Source organism: Rissa tridactyla, chromosome 1 (genome assembly GCF_028500815.1).
Source record: "Rissa tridactyla isolate bRisTri1 chromosome 1, bRisTri1.patW.cur.20221130, whole genome shotgun sequence".
Classification (NCBI taxonomy): Eukaryota; Metazoa; Chordata; class Aves; order Charadriiformes; family Laridae; genus Rissa; species Rissa tridactyla.
This window is the reverse complement of record NC_071466.1, coordinates 74,654,926-74,668,745: the sequence shown is the minus strand read 5'-3', so window position 1 is coordinate 74,668,745 and position 13,820 is coordinate 74,654,926. Positions and strand designations below refer to the sequence as shown.

At 44.8% G+C, this 13,820-nt stretch overlaps 1 protein-coding gene across 5 annotated transcripts in view; it reads left to right on the top strand.

Annotated features, from left to right (window-relative positions):
- The window catches only part of UBE3A (ubiquitin protein ligase E3A), a 57,516-nt gene extending 51,593 nt beyond the window's left edge, over positions 1-5,923 (top strand). For all 5 annotated transcript variants that reach the window (XM_054188189.1, XM_054188194.1, XM_054188190.1 and 2 more), the window contains 3 exons: positions 10-83; positions 994-1,137; positions 1,373-5,923. In XM_054188189.1, coding sequence (XP_054044164.1) covers positions 10-83; positions 994-1,137; positions 1,373-1,493 — 339 coding nt within the window. In that variant the 3' untranslated portion in view covers positions 1,494-5,923. The remainder of the gene's footprint in view (positions 1-9; positions 84-993; positions 1,138-1,372) is intronic.
- Positions 5,924-13,820: the final 7,897 nt, after the last annotated feature.

Genomic DNA, 13,820 nt, shown 5'->3' with positions numbered 1-13,820 from the left:
TTCTTACAGAATTTAGATTTTCAAGCACTAGAAGAAACTACAGAATATGATGGTGGCTATACGAGAGACTCTCTTATTATTAGGTAATTTTTCTCATTTCCAAAAAATTAAAAGCACTTCACATGCCTGTTTCTTCATAATGAATTCAATGTTGTAAGATGTAGTATTTTTGTAGTACTGGAGATGCAAGTGTCTTACGTATAATTTCACTTTTCTCAAGTACTGTCATCAGGAAAGAGCAGATAGTATAAGCATTGTCTTTAGCTTCCAGTGAACTTTGGTAAAGCTTAAGAGGGATTTTTCCCTGGGTTTTTGCCTCTCTCATATCATATAGATAAATAATTCCCAGCATAAACAGGGCTGTTTCAGTAAATTACCACTGCTCTGTTGTTGTTTAAAAAATAAAACACAGAATTGTGTGAAAAGGTCGCATGTGCAGAATTTTCTTCTCTAACTAGAAATTAAGTAAATTCAGTGTTTTTAAGAGGGGAAAAATGTTTTTACCCTCTTGTCCCCTTTGATTAGAGACCTCTGAAGACGAGAGTCAGAGAAGTGTGCACCTTTGGTGGTCTTGACTTTGCCAACTACTTAACTAGTTCCTGCTAGGGTAGAAAACCTTTGACAGCAGCTGCGTTTCTTTCTTGTGGTGTTTAAGAAGGTGGTAGAAATGGACAGTGTAGTGGAACCAGTATAATTCCTCAGGAAATAGGAATAATAAAATAAAGGAGGAATATTTGCAGATCACTCACCAGCCAAATTAACATTTAAAAACAGTTAAACTGCAGTGTTTTGGTCATACTTCTGATTTCTACTTCTGAATTTCATCCATTGGTAAATACGTTACTGTTAGTTTTGGTTTATGAATGCAACTTGTAAACTGATGTTAAGGTTGATTAGAATTACTAAGCCTTCAAAGTTTGATTGCTTTTGAAAGTCTTGTTTATACCAAAGAAAGTTTTCATTTTACTTACTTTTTGATTTCTTCCTTGATAGGGAATTCTGGGAAATAGTCCATTCATTTACAGATGAACAGAAAAGACTATTCTTACAGTTTACAACAGGCACAGACAGAGCCCCTGTGGGAGGTCTTGGAAAATTAAAGATGATCATAGCCAAAAATGGCCCAGATACAGAGAGGTAAAAAAAAAAAAAAATCTACATTATGCTTCTTTGTTTATAAATGGAAGCAACTTCTGTGCTTCTAATTTATTAGCTTAGTTAAATCTGAAAGTTGAATCATTAAGCGAAGTAGATTCTCTTTAAATTTTCTCTTTAAATTCATTCCCTTGGATTTGTGAAATAGCATTGTATTTCTTTGCATGCAGTTTGCATGTTCCCAAACCTGAATTCATCTTTTTTGTTCTCCCCACAGGTTACCTACATCTCACACATGCTTTAATGTACTTTTGCTTCCGGAGTATTCAAGCAAAGAAAAGCTTAAAGAAAGATTATTGAAGGCCATCACATATGCCAAAGGATTTGGCATGCTGTAATAAATATAACAAAAGGGATTAAAAAAAAATGATGGTGATGATGTCCCTGTCCAAAAAGGCCATAAGATAGTGAGCTACAGTAGTCACCTGTGTTTTGTGCCTCCCTTCTTTACTGGGGACATTGGGCTGGAACAGCAGATTTCAGCTGCTTATATGAACAAAATCTTTATTTTTTCTTTTAGCGTGAAAGTGTTACATATTCTTTCACTTGTATGTACAGAGAGGTTTTCCTGAATATTTATTTTAAGGGTTAAATCACTTTTGCTTGTGTTTATTACTGCTTGAAGTTGAGCCTTTTTGAGTATTTACAAGAAAACAAACTGTACTCTCCCAAGGAAAATATTGCCATCATTTGTAGACCATGTAACCTTCAAGTATGTGCTATATTTTTGTCCCTGTATCTAATCAAATCAAGAACTGTACTTTTTGAAGAGTTTGCTTTTGAAACTTGAAGTCTTGGAAAACAGTGTGATGCAATTACTGCTGTTCTAGCCCCCAAAGAGTTTCTGTGCAAAATCTTAAGAATCAATAAAGATGGAAGGGAGAACTTGGAATGTTAAATTGCAGCCTTGAGAACTTTACTTTAGTCACAGCACAACAATTAAAATTCATTTCACTATATGTTGTCTTCACATGTCTTGTAATAAACTGTGTTTTTAATTAGGAAACATTTCTTAGCATATGAAAGGGTAGAAATTTTAGTTACTTTTTTAAAAAAGAAGTTTACTGGGGAAAGTGCATTTTCAACTGAACAGCTTTAGAGTAGGGAGTGAAGTGTTTGGAAAAAAGATAGGAAGTTTTTGCTATATTATAAACAAAGCATGTGGAAGTGCACTTAAAATGAAGTTTTATTCTTAACTGCCTATTATGTTGACATTTTAAATAGACAATCCAAAGTCTTCCCTACGTGTTATGTCATCACCATTTATTTAATGAATCGTTGTTCCTACTTATCAAGGCACATGATCAGTGTTGCAACATAATCTAAAGGGATGGCTACTGTATTTTAATCTCATCTAACAATAAGCAAAATTGAACAATATTAAACGTAAGGCCTACTTCATGTTGTACACTTCCAACCATTAAATAAACTGTTAGAAAGCAAGTACTAAGGTTATGTTCATCTGCTACATAAAGTATTCAGTAGGTTTTTAATTTAACTCTACAAACCATATCAGAAATAAATCCTTTACCTTTCGTAGTCTGTGTTTAATCTTAATTTCTCCTGTTGCAATATTCTGATAAAGGGATCATGCGTTTTTAAGAGAAGACATAGCCGGCATATCTCTTTTATAATACGAGCTGCAGCGGATGTGCAGAGCTGAGCTTGTGCCTTGACAACTGCTATAACTGACTACTACCGATCAAACCCGTGACTGTGTGGAATTGGCATTAAAAGGGATAGTTTTGAAATCATTGGAGAAAGAAAAGATGTCTTTCAGGACTATTTTAATAAATTCTTTCTAGTAATAGAAACAGACAACTGTTATGTAACTATGATGCTGAATAAAACGGTGACCTTTTTTTCACCACGGTTCAGTGAAAAAGAAAACAAGTGACTTCCTTACTTTGACAAATTGGATATTAAATCATTTAATTAGAAAACGTTGTAGTACAGCACAATTTGAGGGTTACAGGTATGTAAAACTCACCAGAAGTGAGCTCTAGTGATGCGGGATCCAGCTGTCTTCCCCTCTCAAATCCAAGCTGATGGTCTGGACTTGGGGACTGGAACTTGCTGGGGAGGGAGAGGCGCTGGCTGGCCCCTGGTCTTGGATCTCGAGGTGGCACTTAGGGTATGCCTTTTTGAATGTCCACCTCGTTGCCTGTCCTTGAAGAGGAAAAAACAAGATAGATACCCTGCCTCTCAGTAGGGCGGTTAACAACAGTTCTTGCCAATTTCCTTCAGGTTTGGGGCGTCTTTGACTGTAAGTGGTGAGATCAAGGTTTGCCGAGAACCTTGAGGTGTTTTGTTACAAGTATGAACCACATCATGATACTGCTGTGTGGTATGTACTACATCAATAGTCTAATGCTGTTAAGCTATCGCCCTGTACCTTGTTTTATTTTGATGTAGCTATGGATGGTGGTTATACCCAGCTGACAAGTGTATGAAATTCATGCTGGTTTTTTATACAGGTCCAAAAGCTGGGCAGACAGCGTCATCGGATAGCAATACAAAGTTCTCTGACTGAATTGTTGACATTGTAAATATGCTTTTTCTGTCTTCCTTTAGCATTAAGATTAAAATAATACATAATTGTATTGGCCTTTAAAAGCATAAGTGATTTTTCAAGGAATCATTCTCAGGTAAGATACAAGTACTTTATATTTGACAGATTTCCCATTTAAGTATATACCGCCTCCCTCAAAATGCCACTGTATTGAAACCTTATCTCATTTGTGGTGTTATAAATGTGCTAATTGTCCAGCAGCAGCAGTTGATAAGGCTTAAAATAAATAAATCTTGAGGTCTTGTAGCTGCAAGCTGCCCTCCTGCCCTGCAGAAGTTCCAGTCAGTCTTCTGTTGCTTGAAAGGTTTGTCAAAGTGGAGAAAAATGCTGTTTAAGTTTTGTTTGTTTGGGTTGTTTTTTCTGGGCTCCAGGTACACACAGAATGTCTTTCACCCTCACATTTTCATAGCATTTAGCAAATTTTAGGTCCATGAAACTTACCTCAAAAACTTAGGTGTACTTATGGGTCACTGAAATACCTCTCAAGCGAGCCAGAAAACTCCTCTTCCAAGGTAGCAGTCTGATGCCAGGATGCTGGTGCTCTCTCCTCAGGGTGTCCTTAATATGTTAACAAGCAAGTATTTTGCGCATCTCAGCACTGTCTCATTTGACAAGTGACAAATGCCTCTTTGAGCATTTCCTTCTGCACCCTAATAGACTGCCAAAATGCTTCCAACCTCAGTGCAAAGGGGACGTCAGACTTTTAGCTGTATTTTTTAGTATCATGAGCCTCAAATGACGGTAATGCCAGATGCCCTGAAAGAATCATCTTAAGTACTGAAAAAATATGGTATTTTTTCAGATTTTATTAGGAGTGAAGGAATAGTTTTGTTTAGCTCTAAAGGTACGTTGGCAGGTGAGTGCAAGAACAGAGCATCACCTTTTCAAAGATGAAGGCTCTTGTTGATAAAAAGACTTCAGGAACAGCCATCAGGAGTGAGAAGAGTTCATCTAACTAAGGAATAGTGTTTTGTAAACTTCTAACTGGGTTTCTTCCATTCAGCAGGCAGTAGCCTGAGACAGGACTGTGGGCAGCCAAGGAGACCCTCTCCGGCCCTGTGCTTTGAGGAAAGCTGATGCAGGAATGGGCTGGCAATGAGCCTGGGCCTCCAAGCAGCTCTGTGTTACAGTAGTCAACCTGTGCCATGAGACATCCAACAGCGGTCTTCACTGTTGAAGCAGGAGCTTCATACCACATGGCCTACCACACGGGTGTGATGTACCTGCTGGGCTGAGCCTCCAGACAGCCTGCAGTGTGGGCCACCCGGACGCTTGCCCAGGTTTCTGCTCTGTGGAGTGGGGCGCAGGTTTCCACGCTGCTGATGCTCAGGAGGAGGACAGCCCCCACAGCATCTGCTTTAAGGTGCTTCCCTAGCATTGTTATTGCCTAGTACCTCCAAGTAAATTTTTAAGCTCACCAGGGGATTAAAAATTTCCTGATTGTCTCAAGAAGTTTCAGAATGAAGATACTTCAGTCAGGCTGAATAGTTGAGCTGTGCCTTATTATCGTAGAATCATAGAGTTGCCTAGGTTGGAAGGGACATTTCAGATCATCTAGTCCAGCCATCAACCTAAGTCTGACAAGAACCATCACTAAACCATATCTCTAAGCACTATGTCCACCCATCTTTTAAATACCTCCAGGGATGGTGCCTCAACCACTGCCCTGGGCAGCCTGTTCCAATGCTTAACAACCCTTTCAGTGTAAAAATTTTTCCTACTACCCAGTCTAAACCTCCCCTGGCAAAACTTGAGGCCGAGCAGGAACATCTTCCAACTTTAGCTATGCAAAATCGAGCCTTTCCTGACAAGAGTTTAGTTTATTATGGCTAGTCTCAGAACCTCAGGGTTTGTCATAAGTTACCTACAGTTCCTGTTTGTACTTGTGCACAACTTTCCTTAAAAGTTTCAGAATTATTGAAGTGATTGAAGTTGTCACCAAATCCGTGAGACCATCAGGGACTTGAAATGAATTTTATTAAGGATTTCAGTTTTATATGGTATCATAGAAGAGACACTGCTTTGGAAATAGAGTTGATACTGGTATTTGCCTTTATATGGGTCACTTCTTATGCAGATGAATTCATTTGAAAAACCCATGAAATAATGGCATGTATTTTTCTCCAGTGCTCCATCTAAAGATGTCTTCTGCAGTTGATTTTTTTATTATTTTTTCATTAACAAAATTGAAAAGGATGTCTTGGTGCTGGATTTCTCTAAGCATTAATTTTAAATGTTATTTGCTAGCACTGAGCTGTATGCTGCACAGCTGTTTCTGTCTTCATAGCTTTGCTGTAATTAAACCACCAAGCGAGGGGCTGACCGGCGCTCAGAGGGCTTTCCTGCCACTGGTGCGGCATCCTGATGTACCGCCTTGCCACTGAATGTGGGAATCTCCTTCTTCATGGTGTCCCAGAAGTCTCCAGTGTGTCTTCAATTGAGTTTCTGGTAAGTGGCATCATGGCCAAGCCTGAAGCGGCGCAACTGCAGTTCACTGCAACTGCAGACCAGGCGGACCAGGGGCTGCCCAGCCTGTTGAAAGCTGCTGTGATAGAATGCATGGGGAGCAGAAAAAGCAGCTTTCTCCTTGATGTGTCCATGGATTGTGCCTCCTGCGAGCTTTCCTTTCCAAAGAACAGAAAGTGGGGTATGGTAGGTGTTGGTTTGGGATCCCGCGTTCTCCTTGGAACAGAAGGAGGGAATTTCCAACCAACAGGCATGAGGCTGCAAGGAGAAAAGGCTTGTGATCTTTCAAAGCAATAATCCATCCTCTTTTTCTTTTTTCACTTTTTTTTCCTCTCTCCTTAGAAAAACGTAGTATTTCTTTCACTTGGATGCAAATTCCCATTTCTCTGAGACATTGGTCCTACTTGCAATGGCTGGTTTATGGGATGGGCCCTGGGCGGGAGCTGGGCTTGGCTGGAGAAGTCCCTCCAGCTGTTGGTTGGTGGGGGAGCGAGTGAAAGGGTGAGATGGGAGAGGAGGAGATGGGTTGGAAGAAAAAAGTAACTAGGTGGGAAGAGAAGCAGTTGCAAAATGGATTTTGATAGAGCGAGAGACTAGGGAGGATGAATGAAGCAGAGGCCTGGTTTGATTTTATTGTTTTAACTGAAAGGCTCTTGGGGAGACGAGGGCTGGTGGGAAGGTGGTTTTAATTGCAGATGTGCCGCTTTGCGATACACAAGCGTGGTCTTGTTCTCTTCTGCAGCGTTTGTAGGATACATCCAGAGAGTGGTCCTGATAAATAACTGAAGTCTACCTAGTACACGTGGGTTTATGGATGTCTGTTACTCGACGTGAATTCTGCTTCAGGATTTCTATGAGGGGAAACTTCTAAGAGACAAGGACATCAGACACACAAGTTGCGGGTGGGAACTGTTATTCTATTTTAGGATAATAACATAGCGTTAGGAACTGCTGCATTATCTTCCGGGGGGGCTTTGCACATAGTTTTGAGACTTAAAAATGAAGCCAGAGCTGACTGTGGAAGTCAGCCGGTGGTCGCTGGAATGGTGCTGCTGCTCGTACCGGCTTGGTTGGCAACCAGCACTGAGCAATGTCAAGCGAGGATAAAAACTGCAGCAGCTTGAAGATCTGTGGCAGAACTCTTGTCATGTGCAAAGCTGACGGGAAGCTTTTCTTCTTACTGTCGCCGAAAGCTCTGCTGTACGTTTCTGCTGTGCCAGTGGGTTCACCCACACAGAGAAAAATCCCTTACATCTAGCTTCCCACGGCGTCTTTTTGCTTCCAGATCTGTGTAGTGCAGCAGCGTAAGTAAAGATGCTCACAGGTAACTGTATACAATGGCAACTAGTTGAATGTTTTTGTTCTAAGTTTCGAGCTGCTGTAAGTTTCGTGCTGCTACGTTTGGTTTAGTTATTTCCCATTGCAAGCACTCGATATGGGAGCAGCAAGGGATAGAGAACAGGTGAGCTAATATGATAGAATTAATCATTTTAGTATTTCCCAATATAATTGGTTTTAATAAAAAATGGGAAACTCAGCACTGGAACGTTTCCTAGATGAAAGCATGTTTTCAAAAGAATAATCTCCTTTGTGCTATGTACAATGATGCATTTTATTAACTTTTTTTAATTGCTATCTGCACACGAAGAATCCTATGAACTTTGTAGCACGTCACCTAAAATAAAGCAGGTGACACTTTGGCCTCACCAGCACTTACTTTCTTTTCAAAACACAACACAGACTTCTTTGTGAGTGTCTGATAAGGATTGTTCTTGGGCCAGGTTTCTTTCCACCTTGAATCTCTCCGGGGAGGGTCTCATATTCCCAAACTAAAATTCCCAAGTGGGTATCTCTAACAAAGTTCCTGTCCGGCTGCAGCCTTTGGGCTCTGCCTTTGTCAGGCTCCACTTCCTGCCCCAGCTGTAATGGCCAGCAGCCAGCCCCGGTGAGAGCGTCACTCCTGTGCCAGGAGTTGTTCCAGACAGCAGACCTCAGGCCTTCCAGAGGCAATCCTGCTCCAGACCTGCAGCTTTTTGGGATAAGCAGTTTGACGTTGTCATCTCTGCCAGTTTCTTTGATGGCTTCGCTTTTGGAGAAGAGGCTCTTTCGTGGTGTCTCAGCCCTAGGAAAGGTTTCCTGGGTTCAGGACTCTGTTTCTGGGACCACCCACTGCTGCTGTTGCCGCCTTCAGAGGATGGTTTGAGCCCTTTCTCTCTCTTTTGTACTCTTGGCTTCTCCCGGAGGGACGGCAGGTGGCCTGAAGCCAGCACTCTTGGCTGCCATGTCCCGCTGAAGACCAGGGGTTGCAATGGGGGAAGCTGGAGGTGCAGAAGCAACTCTAGCCTGCCTGCTGCCTCTGAGCCTCGCTGCTGCTGGGCTGTGGGTGGTAAAAATGGGCTGTTTCGGCAGTTTCTTCCCAGCATCTGCAAGATGGGAGCCTCCAGCAGCCATATCCTGCTGTTTTTCACCTTTCCTCTGGGAATCTCCCACCCCAAGGCTGGTTGCAGCCTCTGGAGTCTCCCAGTGGCTGATGGCAGCATCAGTTGGTCTCATCACCTGAGTTAACTGCAATTTTTTTTTCCTCCCCTACACAAGTGAGAGTGAAGCCTTGTAGGACTGACACCTGTATGGAGTAGGTAGCTCTGCTGTGCTGCACAACGCTTCTCCCGCCCTCGGCACCGGCGATGTCCCTGTTGCCCATGGGTCTGGCGTGGGCCCCTTCTGGCCACCAAAGTTTAAGTGTAAATCAGTGGTAGAAAACTGCCTGGTCAATAGAAAGGGGCTTCCCAGCTCGCTTTCCCCGGGGCTCCAGGTCGCTCTGTCTCTTCTGTAGCAGCCTCTCTTCCCTGGCGGCAGGAACCTGAGCCGCCTGGTGCTTCTCCCTGGCTCGGGACAGGTCTGTCCCTATTGCTCTCGGCTGCAGTTTTGAACTGCCACCACCTGCCCTGAGGTGCTGCATCACTTTTCCCTTGCTCCTCTCCTTCCTCATCGCCCTCATCCTCCTTCGGCTGCCAGCGCCTGCGGCTGGTGCAGTTCGGGTATGGCAGGAGGAACCTTTTCAAAGCAGTCGGCCTTGACACCCCGAACTGAAAGTGTTTTGTTTGGGGCAGCTCCTCTGCCAAATCTGCCCGCTGGCCGGGAGCCTCGCCCGCACTGTCAGTGCTCTGCTCTGAACCACGCACGGAGAAGCCTGGTCGTGGCTCACAGGACAAATGAGCTGTGGTGGCAACCAACGTGTTTGGAAAGGCACGAGGCGCTTCCCTAGAAAAGCTCTGCAGCTTTTTGTTGCTAGACATAAGCTTTTTTTTTCCTAACCTTCCTGCAAGTGTAGTCGGAGGCAGCTGTGTTATTGCAAGGAGATGAGGCATTGAGTTTCCAGTAGTCAGACTCCATTAAAAAAACCCACCTCTGGATCATTTCCTTCACCATGGAGTGCCCAAAGTCGCTACTGTAAGAGAGGCTTCCTTGTGCCACGCATTGGACAAGTACCCATGAACAAGCAGCCCCGAGGACGTGCTTTAAACAGCATAAATTTGCAAGTAATTTGAAAATAGTGGGAATCCCACTGAAGCTTGTTGGATGAGTTATCTGCACCGTTCTCCAAGTCAAATATTCGTACTTCAGTGGGGAACTGGCAATCGGTTCTCCTAAAAAGAGTAGATCTTTGCAGCGTGGTCAGTTTGATTCATCAGCCCTGGAGGCAAACTGTGCCAAAAAAATAAAAATAATCCTTTCGTGCTTCTCTTCCTCCATCTCTGGAAAGGCAGGTAGTGCCCCTGGGCTCTTGCTGTGCTGCCCCCCTGGAGGGGCTGCTCAGGTGTAGTGGCTGCTGTGGGGTGGCTCCCCTGCCAGGGCCATGGGGGGGGAAAAACTGTTGGCAATAAAACCAGAATGGTTTTATTGGTTTCTTTTGTTAGTTTCTTTTTATTCTTGTCAGGAAAGTAAAGAAAGCCACATCTGGAGTACTGTGTCCAGTTCTGGGCTCCTCTGTTCAAGAAGGATGGGGAACTGCTGGAGACAGTGCAGCAAAGGGCTACCAAGATGATGAGGGGACTGGAACACCTCTCTTATGAAGAAAGGCTGAGGGATTTGGGTCTCTTCAGTCTGGAAAAAAAGACAACTGAGGGGGGACCTTATCAACACTTATAAATACTCAAAGGGTGGGTGTCAGGAGGATGGGGCCAGGCTCTTTTCAGTGGTGCCCCGTGACAGGAGAAGAGGCAACAGCCACAAACTTGAGCATAGGAAGTTCCACCTAAACATGAGGAGGAACTTCGAGGGTGGCAGAGCACTGGAAGAGGCTGCCCAGAGAGGTGGTGGAGTCTCCGTCTCTGGAGACATTCAAAACCCACCTGGACGCGTTCCTGTGCAACCTGCTGTAGGTGACCCTGCTCTGGCAGGGGGGTTGGACTAGATGATCTCCAGAGGTCCCTTCCAACCCCTACCATGCTGTGATTCTGTGAAATGACATGTTAAAACAGACAAAAAGATGAGAAAATAATAGCTATTCCTCAAGCTGCTCATCAGTCTGGAATACAGTTGTGCTTTCTTGATTTTCCATGTTATTGTTCATCAGTTGCTCTGTTACAGAAAGGTTGATGCCAGCCACAACAAACGTTAAGGAAAGAAAAACGGAATAGCAACCATTAGTAAATTCCTTTCACGCTTCTGCACTTCTGATTTTAGTAACCTCCCCCCAGTTTACCTATACAAATCAGACAGGCCTCTCTCAGAGCTGGACGGTGTCCTCCTCGCCCTCTTGGGAGGACAGCCTTTGGCACGGGAGCTGTAGCCATTGGCACGGCAACCTGCGCTCTCCCTGCAGAAGCCAAGCAGAAAAGGTAGAGCTGATGAAGAATATCTGTTCATGAGAACTGCTGCTGCTTCTGGAGTAATGCTAATTTTTTTCATCCTTGAAGCTGAGGGACACCTGCTGCCCTGCTCTTGAGGTTGCAAAAACTGATTTTGCTTAAATAATGTGAGTCTTCCCTCCTCACTCTGCTTTTATGGCGCAGAGAAGGGAGGACTGCACACACAAACCAGCAGAATTTTATTTTCCACAGCGAAGCTGTGAGGGTAGTTGGCAGCGACAAGCCCCGGCCATTGATTTGTCAGCTGGAAAGGGTTGCAAAATCTGCATTTCAGAAACAAAAGGCCCGACCATTTTTAGACCCAGAGTTTGCATGTCTTTACCTCCCCTTCCATCTAAGGCAGAGTGGAAGGGAGCAGGGGCTTCCCCATCCTCCCGGTAAGGACTCCCCAGGCAGCAGCATCCTCCATCTCTGGGCTGGGGAGAGAGGGGCATTCCCGGATTGATGGCTTCCCTCAGGAAAGCTGCCACAGCTGAAATCTTGTGTTTTAGCTGCCTGTACAGTTGCCAGATCCATTTAGTGCATAATTCATTTTGCTCTCAGGGATATACAGAGGGTTTTTATGAATGCTAAATTATGTAAACAAGGGTTTGATTCTTTCTTTCTGTCTGTTCCAGGATGGAAACATTAATAGAAGAGCCGGGGGACTTTGAAGCCAAGTACAAATGTTGTCATCTCACAAATCTTCTGGATGAAGAGCAGCTCTCCTTTAGTCGGCCTGACTGCGTTATCTCCTTGGACAACCTGGACTAGCTTTGGCCTGCGAAGTCCTCGCCATCAGTAGCGCTACAGAAACAACCGTGTCTTCCACATCAGCAGTGTATAGACCAGCTCCGAGAAAGCACTAACGCTTTTGGGGGGGAAAGGAAAATGAACAGTTCATTTCTTAATGTAAAGCAGAACCATCTCTGCTTGTAGGTTAATAAATATTTGGCAGGAATAAAACTGTAGAGCAGATGCCTAAGAAAAAACAATTCAATGCAGGGTTGTTCCTGCCCCAGGCTGTTTCTGCAGAAAGAGCTGCGCAGTGGGGCTCACCCCAACCCTCAGCTGTATGTGAGGGGGTTTGTACACACACACGCGAGCTGTTTTGTTGTCACCACCCTGTCTGTTGTCCAGTTCAGTTGGCTGAATTTTCTAGAGCAGAGCTTTCTACTGTTAAAACCCTTTTTAAGTAAAAAATGCTAGTAATGGATGAGGGGAAAGGGTGGGGTGCTGCCATGGAGAGGACTTTGGGGACCAGCAGGACTTGAATCATTTGCTGTTAGGGAGCAGGGCCCGTGACTCAAGGCCCTTTCCCTGGAAAAGCTCACACCGGGCAGCACCTGGAGCATGGTGGTGCTGCTCCACCAGCTTTGCCCTCCTTTTGCACCTGCGGCAGATTTCAAACAACCTCGGGCTTTGTCCATCTGGTGTCTCGCTCAGCACAGGCAGCTTGGAGCATCGGTACCACCCCACGGCTGCCCGCTTCCATGTCTGTTGGCTCCTGTATCTGTGTGAACTGAGCGCCGTGGCTGTTAAACAGCGTTTGCAGGTTCAAGGTGTGCTTTCAAATGCTCCACAGAAGCTGTCCCCTTCCCTGCTTTCTCTTGTGGTGGGGTTGAAGGACCAGCACAAGCCATGCCGGGTACTGCCTGGGGGAGATTTTTGGTAGGTGAAGTGCATGTGCACAAGTAGCAGAAACACAGCATGGTAGGGGTTGGAAGGAACCTTTGGAGATCATCTAGTCCAACCCCTGGTCAAAGCAGGTTTACCTAGAGCAGGCTGGACAGGAACACATCCAGGCAGGAATATCCCCCAGAGAAGGAGACTCCACCACCTCTCTGGGCAGCCTGTTCCAGTGCTCTGGCATGCTCATAGTAAAGTTCCTCCTCATGTTGAGGTCGCATTTCCTGTGTTCCAGCTTGTGTCCGTTGCCCCTTGTCCTGTTGCTGGGCACCACTGAGAAGAGTCTGGCCGCATCCTCTTGACACCCGCCCTTTAGATATTGATAAGCATTGATGAGCTCCCCTCTCGGTCTTCTCTCCTCCAGGCTAAACAGACCCAGGCCTCAGCCTTTCCTCATGAGGTGCTCCGGTCCCTTGTTCATCTTCGTAGCCCTCTGCTGGACTCATTTGAGTAGTTCCCTGTCCTTCTTTAACTGGTGAGCCCAGAAAAAGGAAACACTTTCATTTCTGCTGGAGAAGGCCTCGTCCCCACAGTGCCACCCTGCATGGAGCTGGGGAAGGGGAGGACTGGAGAGGGGTGGCAGCAGCAGGAGGAGCCTGGCACCCCTGGGAAAGCCAGGTGGTGGCCGGGCTCTTGTGCCTGTGTGGTATCTGCAAACACAGCAACAGTGCCAAAATCGGGCATGGGACCAAAGCCACGTGCCAACTCCCCTGCGGTGAGGGGAGAACACCGCCATTCCCGCTTGGTATTCTGTCGCTTCGGATCTCTGTTCCAGCTAATGATTTTCTGGGCCGTGTAATAATGGCATTGTGAAAGTTTTGTCATGAAATGCTAAAATCCAGGGGACACGGATAAGAGAAAACACAGAGTTACTTGAACGTTACTCAAAATATTTTAATGTACATGCTGTAGTCACATTAAAGAAAGGGGAAAAACATCTTACAGAGATGAAAGACAGCAAAGGATGTGATTTCATCATGCCAAAAGCTACGTATTTCAAAGTCACTGAAGCCAATGGCATCAAAATAGCTCTTTTTCTGGCATGTGAAAACCAGACCAAGAGGCATGGAAAAAGGAAGGGCAAACGT